General features: G+C 41.9%; 1 protein-coding gene across 1 annotated transcript in view; it reads right to left on the bottom strand.

The window, feature by feature from the left end:
* The window catches only part of LLGL2 (LLGL scribble cell polarity complex component 2), a 174,961-nt gene that overhangs the window by 18,304 nt on the left and 139,591 nt on the right, over positions 1-17,066 (bottom strand). The window contains exons 13-23 of the mRNA XM_082271729.1: positions 15,607-15,760; positions 15,374-15,478; positions 14,489-14,781; positions 12,360-12,501; positions 12,112-12,262; positions 11,145-11,261; positions 10,617-10,783; positions 3,416-3,680; positions 1,194-1,356; positions 1,077-1,108; positions 551-601 (exon numbers count right to left, since the gene is read on the bottom strand). Coding sequence (XP_082127855.1) covers positions 551-601; positions 1,077-1,108; positions 1,194-1,356; positions 3,416-3,680; positions 10,617-10,783; positions 11,145-11,261; positions 12,112-12,262; positions 12,360-12,501; positions 14,489-14,781; positions 15,374-15,478; positions 15,607-15,760 — 1,640 coding nt within the window. The remainder of the gene's footprint in view (positions 1-550; positions 602-1,076; positions 1,109-1,193; positions 1,357-3,415; positions 3,681-10,616; positions 10,784-11,144; positions 11,262-12,111; positions 12,263-12,359; positions 12,502-14,488; positions 14,782-15,373; positions 15,479-15,606; positions 15,761-17,066) is intronic.

Raw genomic sequence — 17,066 nt, forward strand, 5'->3', positions numbered from 1 at the left:
CCAGAACGGCCGATTGTTCACCAGTCAGTACAGAATTCGGCCGACAGACAGCAGATTTGCAAGACTGAGCATGCTCAGAAAAGAAAAAACACAGGGAAAGTTAACCATCAAATGACATCACTTCTGCAGTCGGCGGACAAAATTCATGTGCAGTCTTTTGCACTTTTCAGCGGACACGACAGCCCGAGGACAAAAGACGGTCCATCGGTCGGCCGACGATCGGTACTTGTGTACGGGGCTTAAGTCTACACTACCACAAATCCAAAAACTGTATTGTCATTTTAGTGAAACCACCCCCAATGCCAATTTATCGAATTAGGATTCTGCTGTCAAAATGTTGATGCCTAGAACTGTTTCTATGGAGCAAGCAGTTAGTTCTGCTAGACTTTAAAGAGCAGTAATGGTCACAAGAGGTCTTCCCATAACAGTTTCTTTAAGGCTACATGGAGCACAGCTCTGAGCATTTGATCTTAACCAGCCTAGACACCCAGGAATGAAGGGGCCCTGGGACACCTATAGTTCTGTCATGAGGAATATGGAAGATACTTACTCTCATCATTCAGCAATGCATGTTCCATCAGTGGTCCTCTGACCCTGTGTGCTGACAAGCATGAAACGTTATTACCCAAGATTAACATAGCCTGCGCAAGAAATAGTGCGTTCGACTTACAAATGCATTTAATTTTGTATAGTGTATGTAGATGGTATTATCTGCTAAACTACATCGTTTTTAGCAGGCATTACATTGTCAACAATACATCTTTCATCAAACAAGGCAAGAGGCCAAGACGGGCTATGATTTATCTCATATTTATGATTTTTCTTCCCCTCTGCTGACATTGTTTGGAAGCTATAAATGCTGCTTATGTCTATTTAATGCTGGAAATGTAATAAAGCTGGCCGTAGGTAGGTAGTTGACATTTAAAATGTTGTGCTGACCCTCACTGTTGATACAAACCCCCCCCCCCCCATTTAAGGTTGTGTACTCCCCATAATGAAGGAATCAAACACAAAAGTATAATTCATGTTGATCTAAAACAAGGCAAAGTGGTTCATACATCCTGTTTTTTTCTTACCATCTGCATTTCCGTCTCCCCTTCCAGATACCCTGTATAAAACAAAATGAAAAAATGTATTTATTATTATTATTTAACAAGATTGGATTTCCTCATATGAATAAATCATATAATCACAGCATCTGCTTAAATACATGCCTGGTTTTCTCTGTACTGCTGCCTCTTTGAAGCCTTCCATTACATGGAGTCTCTGGAGGGTCAACTTTGCAGCGAGGAGCAATGAGCCAGCATGTAGACAGTGAAAACCTCTCCATTTCAGATGGAGATATAAGATAAAAACCTAAAATAAAAATAAATAAAAAAAAGACAGGCAAGCCATCAATACGAGAGTGTTAATAAAAAAAAAAATTAGCAAAGTAAGACGGCAGAGCAAAATGTTTAGGTAATAACGTCATTATAAAAGAAATACAAAAGAAAGGGGATTTCCAAAGCAATTGGCTTTATAAAAGGCATTCATACAAAGCAAACCTTGTCACTCTGTCACAAGGGCTTAACTAAGCAGAGGATTTAATAAACCTTATGCGCAAGGCATGGCCCACGATTGTCACCATCAGGAAACCCACCCTGAGAAATGACATCCAGACATCACACTGAAATGTATGTAGACAGGAAGTGGCTGCAACGAGGCTGCAGCAGCACTGAGATGTAAAAGGACAAAAATGGTGAAAACTGCTCCCCCCCCCCCCCCCAAAAAAAAAAAAAAAAAAAAAAGGCACTTGCTTGGTACATCATGCTTTAGCAAACTAAATGCCATTTAGTTAGGGTCAACAATAATTATAGAATTTACTTTACGGTTCACAAATTTTACAGCACACATTTTTACTCCTAATTTAGCTAATAAGCTTTTATGATATTCCGTTTGCAGAGCAGTCTCTTGGCTAATATAAGTGGGGAATTTGCTTGGGGTAAGAAACAGGGAATGTCACTCCACTAACTTATTCAGCGGTTAAATTAACTCCTGCTATTTAGTTTCATTGACAACCTAGTTAAAAAAAAAAAAAGTCATAAAAAGTTATAGACCCACTCTCACCACCTGCTGACTATACATGGAACATAGAAAAGCATTCACAAGCAAGATTTCATACTACCAGGCTAACAATCCTTTATTACTGATGTTAGAGGGGTAAAGCAGCATGTGGTGAGACATACAACGAAAGCTCCACTGCACAATAATCCTGTACCCAAACCTGCATCAACAAAGCATGTAGTAAATTCTTTCCTTGTAGCTTGATATCCCCCTCACCCTAAAGACAACCATTTGCAACCACATGTCACCCCTTAACAGTTCCCCCGAAATCTGTTTCTAGGCTGAACATGTTCATGTGTCACATCAAACATGGTGGCGACTCCGGGGGAAGGGGTGGGGGAATGCGAGTTGTGCAGGCAGTCGGGATTTTAGATACGAGTTGAAAATCTCACTTCTACAAAATTTTCAGAAACTCCAGAAAAGAGTAACCAAGGAGAAGAACAGAATCAGAGGCCTAGAGGACCAACTTCCAACATTACAACCAGCTTATTTTAAACAGCAAGAGGATTTGAAAAATAGAGGGTGGAGGGATCTAATCCTAGCCACTTCTAAAAACACTGCTGATTAAACATTTTGGAAGAGAACAATTTTCAACCCCCCTTGTAGTGTGAAAGAGCCCATTGTCTTACCCAACTTTGCCACTTACCCGGGCACCCCCCAGGACATTCATTGGCAAATTAAAGACATTACGCAGCACCTTACCTGGGAAAAGGGCAACACCCTATTCCAGAATGTTTCTTTTGCAGTTTATAGGGATTTTTTTTCACAGAATAAAAAAAACTACATGCAATGTTTCCAGAGGTGGGACCATGACTTTCATCAACTTCCTTGTGTGCCTCGTTTAATTTCTTACTTTACCCTACCCCTCCGACCTGCCCAGGGAGTGGTTTCTACTGAGACTATCCTTTAATCATGATCTCCTGGATTGCCCTGTCAGGAGGCTGCCTCTCACCTGATTCCTGCACGATTCCTATTGTCTGTGACCTGAACAGATGATGTGGTCTGTTGTGTGCAAAACCATTGCACAAAAGCAGGTAATTTCAACATGTTTATTTAAAAAAAAAAAAAAAAAGGATTGGTTTACAAAAATCGCTTTAATGCTGTTAAAAAGAATACTGCACTAGAAGAAGCCACAGGCCGCTTCACCCAAAACCCAATCCCTGAAAATTCTGATAACCCTTAACTACTGATGTCAGAAATCTATGATGGCATGATTTTATTTTTTAATGTTTTATTTGATATTTACATAATTACTATGTACAAAACTCACAAATTAAAACTAAAGAGATGTAGGGTGAAACTTTGCACTCACCTTGTCCATACTTTGTAAATACACAGGATGCAATGCCACTGACATCTTCCTTCCGGATACAGTCATACCGCACTTGTGATTTAAGATGTGGCAGGGATATCACCTGGATATCTCCTAGATTAGTGAGGACAGTCAGATGGTTTTCATTGTGATCTTCAGATCGACAGCTGCCAAAATTGCACACTGATGACTTGCGCACCCGGCATCCTTCTGTTGCTGTCAGTTTCAGTTTGAGTTTGCTGCTCACTTTCGGCAGGGTAAACACCTGTAAAAAAGGTATGTGTGACCACAAATTACACAAAATTACCACAATAAATTGAATTTAAAAAAAAAAAAAAAAAAAAAAATGGGAAATGTACATCGAACTAGTACACTGTTAAAATCTGGGTTCCCTGCATTCTTAAGTTTTATATTTGCTTATTGTACTTTTTTTTTTTTTTTACACTGGGTGCAATTTTACTTGACTGTCACAAAAAGCATTGGAATAGAACTCTGTATATTTAAAAGGATAATGTCAACTAATATTACCTAGCAGCCCCCTAGCCATACCCCCTTATAATTACTGTAAACAACACAGACCAGGAATTATGCTCTGCTGTAGATGCCATATCGGTCCTCCTAAACCTGCAAAGGTTCACTGTGATGTGTCTACAGGGCCTATTCTCCATAGACTTGCAAGGGTAGATAGCTTTTCCACCAGGGCCTATGGAATATAGGCTGTGAAGTCCACGATTCCTGGGACCTGCTGGTTCAAAGAAGGACTGAAACACTATCCAGTCCAGCCAAGACCACAGCTACTGGACCAGGTTGACTGAAACAACTATTCATGAGATTCACAATTCCATTCACAGTATGTTTTAGCATACTTTATACTGTGTGCTAAAATTGCTTCATCACACATAAAAACTTAATTTTGAGCCATACTGTTATGCAGTTAAAGAAGGGTAAATTCATTTTAACATACATGAACAGCAATTTTCTTTGGTTATCCCCTCCTGCAGTATCATCGTATGTCATGGTCATCAGGAAGTTATTCATACAACCTTGGCAACATCATGTGATCAAACATTGCCATACAATAGAGCAAAGGTCTCCAAACTTTCTAAACAGAGGGCCAGTTAGTTGTCCTTCAGACTTTAGGGGGGCCGGACTGTGGCCATTGGAAGTAAAAAAGGTCCCGACTTCAGGTGGAAAAAAACAATGCCCCATCTTTGGTGTCAGTGGGGGGATTTGTGCCCCACCACTGGTGTCATTGAGATGAATTGTACCCCATCATTGGTGTCATTAGGAGGAACTGTGCCCCATCATTGGTGTAATTGGGCCCCAATTCTAGGTGTCTGAAAGGAATTGTGCCCCATCATTGATGTCATTGGGCTCCAATTGTTGGTGTCAGTGGGAGGAATTGTACCCCATCACTGGTGTCTGAGAGAAATTGTGCCCCATCATTGGAGTCATTAGGCGGAATTGTGCCTCATCCTTGGTGTCATTGGGCCCCCAACTGTTGATGTTATTGGAAGGAATTGTGCCCCATCTTTCGTGTCATTGGGCCCAATTGTTTGCATCATTGGGAGGAATTGTGTCCCATTATTGGGGTCATTAAGCCCCATCCTTTGCGTCAGTGGGAGGAATTGTGCCCCATCCTTTGCGTCAGTGGGAGGAATTGTGCCCCATCCTTTGCGTCAGTGGGAGGAATTGTGCCCCATCCTTTGCGTCAGTGGGAGGAATTGTGCCCCATCCTTTGCGTCAGTGGGAGGAATTGTGCCCCATCCTTTGCGTCAGTGGGAGGAATTGTGCCCCATCCTTTGCGTCAGTGGGAGGAATTGTGCCCCATCCTTTGCGTCAGTGGGAGGAATTGTGCCCCATCCTTTGCGTCAGTGGGAGGAATTGTGCCCCATCCTTTGGGTCTGTGGGAGGAATTGTGCCCCATCCTTTGGGTCTGTGGGAGGAATTGTGCCCCATCCTTTGGGTCTGTGGGAGGAATTGTGCCCCATCCTTTGGGTCTGTGGGAGGAATTGTGCCATATCACTGGTGTCATTGAGAGAAATTGTGCCCCATCATTGGAGTCAATAGGAGGAATTGTGCCCCATCATTGGAGTCAATAGGAGGAATTGTGCCCCATCATTGGAGTCCATAGGAGGAATTGTGCCCTATCTTTCGTGTCATTGGGCCCAATTGTTTGCATCATTGGTAGGAATCCTGCCCCATCACTGGTGTCAATGCGCCCAATTGTTGGTGTCATTGAGAGGAATTATTCCCCATCCTTTTGTGATTGGGCCCCTGATTGTTGGTGTCCATGGGAGGAATTGAGCCCCATCACTGGTGTAATTGAGAGGCATTAAGCCCCCATCGTTGGTGACAGTGGGAGGAATTGTGCCCCATCACTGGTGTCATTGGGCACAATTATTGGTGTCATTGGCAGGAATTGTGCGCCTTCACAGATCTCAGTGGGCAGAATTGTGCCTTATTGTACGTATTAGTGTATGAAAAAGTGCCACAAAGGCTGGATAAAGTTAGGTAAAGGTCCACATCTGGCCCCGGGGCTGCAGTTTGGAGACCACTGCAACAGAGAATTAAGAATGTCAGTTTTTACCCCACAGGTGGTATGATAGTACTTAGACTATGCACACGAAATGTGGAGTTTATTTATATTACACAGAGGAGTCTCAAGCAGGGAGTTCAGTTTAAAGTGGTTTAACCATTTTTGTAAAGGTTTGAGTGTGTTTAACCACTTGCTGACCAGCCGCCACACATATACTGCAGCAGGCCGGTTCTATTACGTGAAAGGACATACCTGTATGTCATTTCATGTAATAGCCAGTGGGGACGCGTGTGCACGCTGATAGGCCAGAGGGGGAGCCAATCAGCCGGTCCAGTGGTTGCGAAGTCCACCGGCCACCCACGGTCTCGCTATGTAAACAAGGCAGACCCCAGTTCTGTCACAGATCAACACAGGGATCCTGTGTTCCTACTATTCAGGAACACAGATCTATATGTTCATTCAGTAAATCCATCCCCTACAGTGTTAGAAAGCAGCCCCTAGGGACACAATTAACCCTTTGATCGCCTCTGGAGTTAACCCATTCCCTGCCAGTGTCAGTACAGTACCAGTGCATATTTTTAGCACTGATTACTGTAGTAATGTCACTGCTTCTCTCAAAAGTGTCAGTAAGGTGTCCGATCTGTCCGCCACAATGTAGCAGTCCCTCTAAAAATCGCTGATCGCCGCCATTACTAGTAAAAAAATAAATGAATAAAAATGCCATAAATCCATCCCCTAGTTTTTAGACGAGATAACTTTTGCGCAAACCAATCAATATACACTTATTGGAATTTTTTTTTACCAAAAATATGTGGCAGACATTTTTACATGTACATTTTTACAATGTACATATTGGCCTAAAATGATTAAAAAAAATCGATTTTTTTATTGGCTGTGTTTTATAGCAGAAAGTAAAAAAATATTAAATTTTTTTTCCAGAATTTTTTTTTTTTTTTTTTTTTTATATATAAAAACAACACAGAGATGATCAAATACCACCAAAAGAAAGCTCTATTTGTGGGGAAAAAAGGACATGAATTTTATTTTGGTACAGTGTCACACGACAGCGCAATTGTCAGTTAAAATAACGCAGTGCCGTATCGCAAAAAATGGCCAGGTCATTAGGGGGTAAAAACTTCCGGTCCAGAAGTGGTCAATAAAAGGAGAAACATATCAATGATCAATTTTGAAGAATACACTACACACAAACAGGTAGCAACGGGGATAGCAGAATTTGACCTTAATGTCACACTTTTTTTACCAGACAACAATTAGCATGGATATATAGAATTAATCTTTTTAATTTACAACATGCACATTATCAAATGTTTGTGCTATTTTGTATAAAGATTCACTAAATATCGCATCGATCTTTTCTCTCAAAAATACTGTAATCTTCTGGCACAGACCGCAATTTAAATGTTGATTTAATGCAGGTAAATGCGGAAACATTTTATGAATATAAAAAAACTTAAATGGAGTAAATCATTTATTTGTTTAATGTAATAGTAATGTTTAAGGAATGTCAGTGAATACTAGATTCTTGCTCTGTAGAATAACATACAGTATCTCACAAAAGTGAGTACACCCTTCACATTTTTGTAAATATTTTATTATATCTTTTCATGTGACAACACTGAAGAAATTACACTTTGCTACAATGTAAAGTAGTGAGTGTACAGCTTGTATAACGGTGTAAATTTGCTGTCCCCTCAAAATAACTTGGCACACAGTCAATGTCTAAGCCGTTGGCAACAAAAAAGTGTAAATATTTTGTGTGGCCACCATTATTTTCCAGCACTGCCTTAACAGTCTTGGGCAGGGAGTTCACCAGAGCTTCACAGGTTGCCACTGGATTCCTCTTCCACTTCTCCATGACATCGCAGGGCTGGTGGATGTTAGAGACCTTACGTGCCTCCACCTTCCATTTGAGGATGCCCCACAGATGCTCAATAGGGTTTAGGTCTGGAGACATGTTTGGCCATTCCATTCACCTTTACCCTCGGCTTCTTTAGCAAGGCAGTGATCTTGGAGGTGTGTTTGGGGTCATTATGTTGGAATACTGCCCTGCGGCCCAGTCCCTGGAGGGAGGGGATCATGCTCTGCTTCAGTATGTCACAGTACACGTTGGCATTCATGGTTCCCTCAATGAACTGTAGCTCCCCAGTGCCAGCAGCACTCATGCAGCCCCAGACCATGACACTCCCACCACCATTCTTGACTGTAGGCAAGACACACTTGTTTGTACTCCTCATCTGGTTGCTGCCACACGCTTGACAACATCGGAGCCAAATACGTTTATCTTTGTCTCATCAGACCACAGGACATGGCTCCAGTAATCCATGTCCTTAGTTTGCTTGTCTTCAGCAAACTGTTTGTGGGCTTTTTTGTGTATCATTTTTAGAAGAGACTTCCTACGGGGATGACAGCCATGCAGACCAATTTGATGCAGTGTGCAGCATATGGTCTGAGCACTGATAGGCTGACCCCCCACCTCTTCAACCTCTGCAGCAATGCTGGCAGCACTCATACGTCTATTTCCCAAAGACAACCTCTGGATAGGACGCTGAGCACGTGCCCTCAACTTCTTTGGTCGACCAAGGCGAGGCCTGTTCTGAGTGGAACCTGTCCTGTTAAATCGCTGTATTGTCTTGGCCACCGTGCTGCAGCTCAGTTTCAGGGTCTTGGCAATCTTCTTATAGCCTTAGGCCATCTTTGTGTAGAGCAACAATTTATTTTTTTCAGATCCTCAGCGAGTTCTTTGCCATGAGATGCCACGTTGAATTTCCAGTGACCAGTATGAGAGAGCGAGAGCGGTAACACCAAATTTACCACACCTGCGACCTTGTAACACTAAAAGTCACATGACACTGGGGAGGGAAAATTGCTAATTGGGCCCAATTTGGACATTTTCACTTAGGGGTGTACTCACTTTTGTTGCCAGCAGTTTAGACATTAATGGCTGTGTGTTGAGTTATTTTGAGGGAACAGCAAATTTACACTGTTATACAAGCTGTACACTCGCCACTTTACATTGTAGCAAAGTGTCATTTCTTCAGTGTTGTCACATGAAAAGATAATAAAATATTTACAAAAATGTGAGGGGTGTACTCACTTTTGTGAGATACTGTATAAAGCCAGAGGTTGGCCTGCTAAATTTAGTAAGATTTGGGAGGAGTGGGTAGAATGCTTCTATTCTTGTTAGAAACCTTCCAAGTCCTCTACAATCTAATTAGATCAACCACTCTATTTTTCCTCATCGTTTTCGCTGTCATAAGGATTCTGTTAGAAGATAAAAGCACTCATAGAAATGAGAAGTCTGTTCCTCCCTTTGTCAATGTTTACCATGTACTAAGAACAAAACCACACATTCTCTTTGGTCCTATTTTGGGTTTACAGTTCTTGGGGTACTTGCACGCTGGACGCTGATAACAACTGCCCTGCACATTTATCTTTTTGATGCTTGACTATAGTAAATGTGTGTACCCCTTTAACCTTCATCAATCGCTTGCGAATTTAATAACTTCATTACCAGAACAAAGCATTTATTCTGGCCATTAGATTGAAAAAAACACGCCAATCACTAAATGCACCTAGCGTTAACTTAGGGGCTGCCTGTATATGGCAGATTTTAAATTTGATGGAATATATTATATATATACACACACACACACACTATGTTGTCAAAAGTATTGGAATGTCTGCCTTTACACACACATGAACGTTAATGGCATCCTAGTCTTAAGCCCCGTACACACGTACCGATTGTTGGCCGTAAATATTCGTCCGACGACCAATCGGCCGATTGTAGGCTTGTTAGTATGATGCTTCCGACAGCCGACAGCGCATTTTCGGCCGAACAGAATCTGTCGTGCAGGCATTAAAATTTTTGTTGGCCAACACCAGAACGGCCGATTGTTCGCCAGTCAGTACAGAATTCGGCCGACAATCAGCAGATTTGCAAGACTGGGCATGCTCAGAAAAGAAAAAACACACAGAAAGTTAACCATCACATGACATCACTTCTGCAGTCGGCTGTTGTTGGCCGACAAAATTCGTGTGCAGTCTTTTGCAGTTTTCAACAGACACGACAGCCCTGGACAAAAGACGGCCGATCGTTCGGCCGACGATCAGTACGTGTGTACGGGGCTTTACTCTGTAGGATTCAATATTTTGCAGCTAAAATAGCTTCAACTCTTCTGGGAAGGCTGCCAGTAAGGTTTAGTGTGTCTATGGGAATGCTTGACCATTCTTCCAGAAGCGCATTTGTGAGGTCAGGCACTGATGTTGGATGAGAAGGCCTGGCTTGCAGTCTTTGCTCTAATTTATCCCATTTCTAATTCTATTGGGTTGTAGTCAGGACACTGTGCAAGCCAGTAAAGTTCCTCCACCCCAAACTCACTCATCCATGTCTTTATAGACCTTGCTTTGTACACAGTCATGTTGGAAAAGGGGCCATCCCCAAACAGTTCCCACAAAGTATGAAATTGTCCAAAATGGCTTGGTAAACACCATAATCCCCCTGCCCCCCCTTCCCAAATGGTTTGGGCCAATGCACAAAGCAAGGTCCATAAAGACATGGATGAGCAAGTTTGCGGTGGAGGAACTTTAATGGCCTGCAATAAATAAAAATTAAATGAAGAAACAGACTGGAACTCTAACCTTGAGCTGTTCCTCGGATATGACCAGTAATTGATGGCTTCCCTGCATGTCTGGGCTTTTTGAGAGATCATGAGCAGCTTCAAGAGGTTCAGGTAGGGGAACACTGTGACCATCTAGAATGAGGATGCCCACCACCGGTGCTCTGTGCATAAGCTGGATTTCCTTGGCTGAGAAGAGAGAGAACAATGACGTTTTAGCTCATGACTAACACAGTATACATGGAAGGGGAGCAGATTTGGGTCTTAAGGCACTCCATTATTAAAATGCTGTAAAAAGGTGTCCTAAAAAGGGAATACCATCAATGCACTGCATTTAAAGCTCACCAAACTAAAGCATGCAAGAGTATGGGTGTTTAAGGTCAAAATGCAATTAGGCAACTCCAAAAAAAAGTATCAGTTCTCATGTCATCATTTGGTTCAATGCTAATATAACTGTTCAGGTGTGAAAAAGCCCCTAGAGTGCACAGTAATCCCAACAAGAATGGAAGGCATACTGATAAAATCACAACAGGCCCAGCATCTAACTTACCTTGAGCTGCAGACACTACCTCCTCCATTCGTCGCTCAACTGGAGGGACACGTAAAGAAAATGCATAAACCGTACCACCATTTGTACCTGCCCATAAAGAAGGACAATGCCGAGAACCTGGGAAAGGAAGTCACAAAAAAAAACTTAACTATGTGCACAGTGTCAAACCTAATAAACCTTTTGTTTGTTCTGGTGTTTATGTCAACCCTTCTCTTATTTGCTACCATTGCGGTTTTGTTAATATCCATTTAATAAGTGAAAAAAATAACTATTGATCAGGTCAGCGCTGTCCTGTGAACACTTCCTGTGTTTTCCTAAGAAGCCTATTTAGACTTCCCAGTTTTTTGGGGGTTTTTTGCGAAGGAGGAGTGTACAATGGATTCTGTAGTTTACCTAAAGACAACAGGGCAATGGCAGAATACATCAGCTGTAACAGCACAGATTACAATTGTTCTTTTCATAATGTCACCTACCCTCGTCCTATAAAGTCGTCATACTTTTACATACAGGCTCACTTATTAGAAGAAAAGTTTTATCTGCATGCCAGAGTACAAAGATGATAAAAGGTAATTTGCAGCCAGGATAGAATTATTTCTGTTGGATTAGAAATATGTATGCGAGTTAGGGACGTTAGATTGTAAGCTCCTTGAGGGCAGGGACTGATGTGAATGTGCAATGTATATGTAAAGCGCTGCGTAAATTGACAGCACTATACAAGTACCTAAAAATAAAATAAATCAGAGACAGGGTACTGATGACTCTTGTTGGCATCTAGGCTGCCTGCAGGCAATGCAACTGCACTCTCCCACACTCTTTATTGCAGTAACAGGGACACTTGTGAGATCCTAACATTCCTATATGGACAAAAAATGTCCCTGCAGACACAGTTTGATCGTACAAGTACACACCCAATTTCTGAGGCTAGCATTTACTGCAGTTGTCTATGTTCACAAAAAACATAACTTACTGTCACGGATGAAGGTATCTGCAAAATACAGAATCCGAACAAATCCAGTGAAAGAATCCTCTGCTGATCGAGCTTCAATTCTACGCTGTACAGGAGCCAGTTCCATCTCATGTAACGCTTCCTGTTCAAACCGTGCATTTGCTTCTTGCACCTGATGCCAGACAGAAGAAGGTCAAGACACTTTTAAAAATATTTACTGAACAAAATCCACCAATCAGTCCTTTTAAAAATGCAGAGTCATTTCTCACTTTGGTCGCTGTTCCTTCCCTTCGTTTATTGACTTGACTTCTTCTCATACGCCTGAAGGATTGGCGCAAGGACTTTTTTAGTGACTTGACCCGGGACAAAGGACCTTCTAGGGCTAGCTGGTCACTGGCATGCAGCGTACACCTGGAAGTTCAGTGCAAATATTAGAACAAAATCATTCCATGAAGCAGAAATTTGAATTTTTTTTTTAAGTCCACAAATCTATAGGACACGGGTCAGCTTGATATCATGACATTATAAATTTTGTATAAGAAAAATAATTTTTCTTGGCAAGAATGGAAAAAACCCTCTACATAATGTTGATCGATGCATTTTTAAAACAGCGACCCATCTTTAACTATCTGTCCTGCCGTAGCAAGTTCTACATGACCAGTGGTCTACAAACTGCTGCCCTTTGCTTGCCTTTATCTGGGCCTTGGGGCCTTATTTCTCCTACTGATACAAGATAGTACTATGCCAACTGACAACAGGGCACCATTTCTCCCAATGATACCAACAATGGGGCAATATTCCTCCCTTCAATACCAAATGTGAGATGCTTACTCACACCGATCCCAGGAAAATTTCCACTCCCGCTGACCACAGTATGGCCCCCTAAAAGTCTGTAGAATAATAAACTGTGCAGTACAGAAAACAAGGGGTTAAAGCCAGCAGCGCTGTGTCGCTTTCTCACCACCTGCTTTAACCACTTGGACCGCGCAGAAGTATGCAGTTATGGGGCACTTGCAGAGTGGCCCTATTTAAAATGGGTCATGATTAGCAGTAGCACCCACCAAAAGCAACAGAAGGTTTAATCCCTGATGCGGCATGTGTACGGCATGTGTACAACTTTGTCTGTTGCCTCAGCAGCTAAGAGAGTAGGGCTTGGGGGCAGTAAAACCGTGAATCAACTGCATGGTTTTACCACCCCCAACTTTATGTGTTAACAAGCCCTAAGGGTGCCACTGCCAAGTGCAATGAAGGGCTCATTCAAAAGCACAACAGGCACTGCTGCTCCTCTGAAAAGTGATCTAAGAGTGTTTCACAGGTGGTGAAGAGGCGATTTGTTGCCTCCTCACCACCAGATTTAAACCCATGACTGCCATGCAACGAATGTGATTGCGGCACGGTAGTATGGCAAATAGAGGTTTAAATCAGGTGTGAGGAGACGACACTGTGCCCGATGATCCTCAACTTCTCCCATGTTGTTCAGGTAGATCGCCACCTCTTTAAGGTTGCCTACCCCTGTGCTAGATCATGGCTATGTCCACAGTGCAGGGCATTACAGAAGATGTAACTTTGTTAAAAAAAAAAAAAAAAAAACAGCAGCGTAGCCAAATACAATTCTCAAACCCTCCCACTATGCACAGCGGACTGCGGGAGTGCACCCTGACCTTCATGGAAAATATTTTATTCGATTTAGCAGGTAGAAAATATTTTTGGGCAAAAATATACAACAATAGTGCTGGGACTTGTTATAAGTGAATAACACTGGGAATAACGATGGGCATAAATAGCCTTTAGCTGTGTTTTAATTTGGGCTTTTTCAAAGACAAACTTTCAAGGGATACCAACAGAGGTCTAATGCCTGGAAAAACAATGTTAAAATCCTGGCAAATATGAGACGTAATGGGGTTGATTTACCTAAGGAGTAGAGCATGTTCATTTCCAAAGTGGATTTTCATTGAGCTTAGTGAAAATAGGTGTGGCCAAGGGTAAAAATATCCTTTGCAAAGATTATTATACAATTACTGACCAAGCAAAATATAAAGCAAACAGAACTTTTGCTCACAAATCATTATATGGTTGAACTCAGTAAAGCCTCATCAAAGTGAACATTCTCTACTCCTTTAGTAAATCAACCAGAATGCCTGCTGTGGGAACAATAGGCATGAGATTATAGAACGATCTCCCAATCCTTCTATTGCCCTCAATTATCAATGAGTTAACATGGCCACTACAAGCTCGTTTCCCAGCATGCTCTATGCAATTTTAGACTTCTAATAAAAACTGTACATTTAAGTTTGACTATAATGCGGAGAGGGGTTTAAAAAGAGAAATAAGGATCAGTCTGAAAAATAAGCAAAAAGAAAACAGAGCCAAAAGCCAAGCTGCTACCTTTAACACTTACTTTACCATGACTTGACGGCGCTGCTGAAAATCGTACACACCAAACCCATGGCTCGTCCCGAAAGCCAACAGCCTCCATTCAGAATGCAGTGTTAAAGACGTGACAGCTGCTGGCGGCTGACACTGTACTAGTGAGAAGGGTTGAAATCCAGGAGGAAAGCGCACCGGGTCTTCTCTTGCATGAAGGCGCTCATGCCCTTTCCACCGATAGCCTTCTTGTTCTTGTAACAAGTCCACCACTGTCTGTTCCACCACTTGCTGTGCAGCCTCATCATTTAGCTCCAGAACAAGTACCTGCAGAGTGACAAAGCCCAACCCAGCAAGGAAATTATGACAAGTTAAAGAGAGTTAAAAATATAAATTTAAGCACAACGCCAACCATGACTCAGGTTGTTATGGCCGTTTGCAACCCTGTTGGGGAGATCCCACTTCCAGTCTAAACACCATAAAAGGAAAGTCAGGTGAAAATCTCCCCAACATGAACAGACCATAGACAAAAATGATAACCCCTCTTTGCTCTAAACAAAAAAAAAAAAAGAAGAAGATCTATGCTGGAGGGGAGGAACAGAAATGAGCAGGTGGTTTGCTTTACTGGAATAAAGTAAAGTCTCATGGCGGATTTGGGAGCGATGGACCCTGGTACTGTCCGACACTCACAGCTGACATAAGCAACCGAGAACCTTTGATCAATGCAAACTAGACTCTAAAGTTTTAGCTTTAGTTGGACGTTAAAAATCTCCATAAGAAAGAAAAAGTGAAAATCACTCTTCACAAAATAGATTTCCTCATCACTTTTTTTGGGTAACACCACTTAATTGCTTTTTCAATGATATGATCTAAAGTAGCAGCACAGCAAGTTCTAGTTATTAAGCTTTTTATAACTGACCTGTCCAGCAGTTCCAGCAACTGATAAGTAGCCGCTGAATTTACACAGGTAAATTTTCTGAATTCCAAGACGAGGATCATCGCTGTATGGGTCAAAACAGCCAACCTGTGAAGGGCCAAAAAGAGAAGATACATGCGCAGAAAAAATTGGGAGATTATCTAATAAGTCAAAGTATAGGAGAAAAATGTGATTTATGAAACACAGAACAGAAAATTAAAATGCTAGGCACTTACTTTCCTAAGTGGGGGCCATTCTTCCTCCCCATGGGAATTCAGGTTGTCGTTTGGGTCAGAGTCAGTCTGAAAAACTCCCACTGTACTCATCTTGTACAATAGCTGGAGACAAACACCGGAGGCATCCCAGAAACGCACAGTACCATCTTCATGCCTGAGCAGAGCAAATATGGCAAATTGATCATGAAAAGTTACATAGTTACAGAGTTAGTGAGGTTGAAAAAAGACATCAGTCCATCCAGTACAACCTATGATGTGTGTGTGTGTTTGCTGTTAACCGTACATTGTATACCCCTGTATGTTGTGGTCTTTAAGGTGTCCATCTAATAGTTTTTTGAAACTATCAATGCTTCCTGCTGATACGACTGCTTGTGGAAGAGAATTCAACATCCTTACCGCTCTTACAGTGAAGAACCCCTTACGCATTTTAAGGTTAAACCGCCTTTTCTCTAGTTTTAGTGAGTGGCCACATGTCTTATTGTATCTCCTTTCTCTGAATAGTTTGTTCCTTATTCTAGGGTCGCCAGTACAGTATTTGTACATTGATATCATATCCCCCCTCAATCGTCTCTTCTCCAGAGAGAATGGGTTCAGTGCTTGTAGTCTTTCCTCATAGCTGATGTCCTCCATTCCCCTAATTATTTTTTTGCCCTTCTCTGGACTCTTTCCAGTCCCCAGCACATCCTTCCTGAGGACCGGTGCCCAGAACTGGACAGCATACTCCAGATGTGGCCGGACCAGAGTCTTGTAGAGCGGGAGAATAATCTCTTTATTTCTGGCGTGAATCCCCTTTTTTATACATCCCAGTATTCTGTTGGCTTTGCTTGCAGCGGCTTGGCATTGCATGCCACTGCCAAGCCTGTTGTCTACCAGTACCCCCCAAGTCTTTTTCCATCTTAGACTCAACCAGAGGTTCCCCCCCTAGTGAGTAGCTTGCTTTCTGGTTTCTGGCCCCCAAGTGCATTACTTTACATTTTTCAACATTAAACCTCATCTGCCATGTAGTTGCCCACCCCGTTATTTTGTTCAGGTCTGCTTGTAAGGTTTCCACATCCTGCATAGAAGATATTGGCAAGCCTAGTTTAGTATCATCCACAAATACTGAGATTGTATTAGATATCCCCTCCTCTAAATCATTTATGAATTAAACAGGATTGGCCCCAGGACAGAAAAGAAAAAAAAAAACACCTCCACTTTAAAATTAAACCACTCCTCTTTAAACCACTCCTCTTTAAACCACTCCTCTTTAAACCACTCCTCTTTAAACCACTCCTCTTTAAACCACTCCTCTTTAAACCACTCCTCTTTAAACCACTCCTCTTTAAACCACTCCTCTTTGAAAAAGTAAACAAAATAGTGCCAATGACCCAAGAGACCCTTTTACAAACCTAAAAATTCCAGGTAAAAAGCACAGAAAAATCAAGTATTTTAATTTCAATGCATACTTGCAGCGTATTCTA

Source organism: Pelophylax lessonae (assembly GCF_965119305.1).
Source record: "Pelophylax lessonae genome assembly, chromosome: 11".
Classification (NCBI taxonomy): domain Eukaryota; kingdom Metazoa; phylum Chordata; class Amphibia; order Anura; family Ranidae; genus Pelophylax; species Pelophylax lessonae.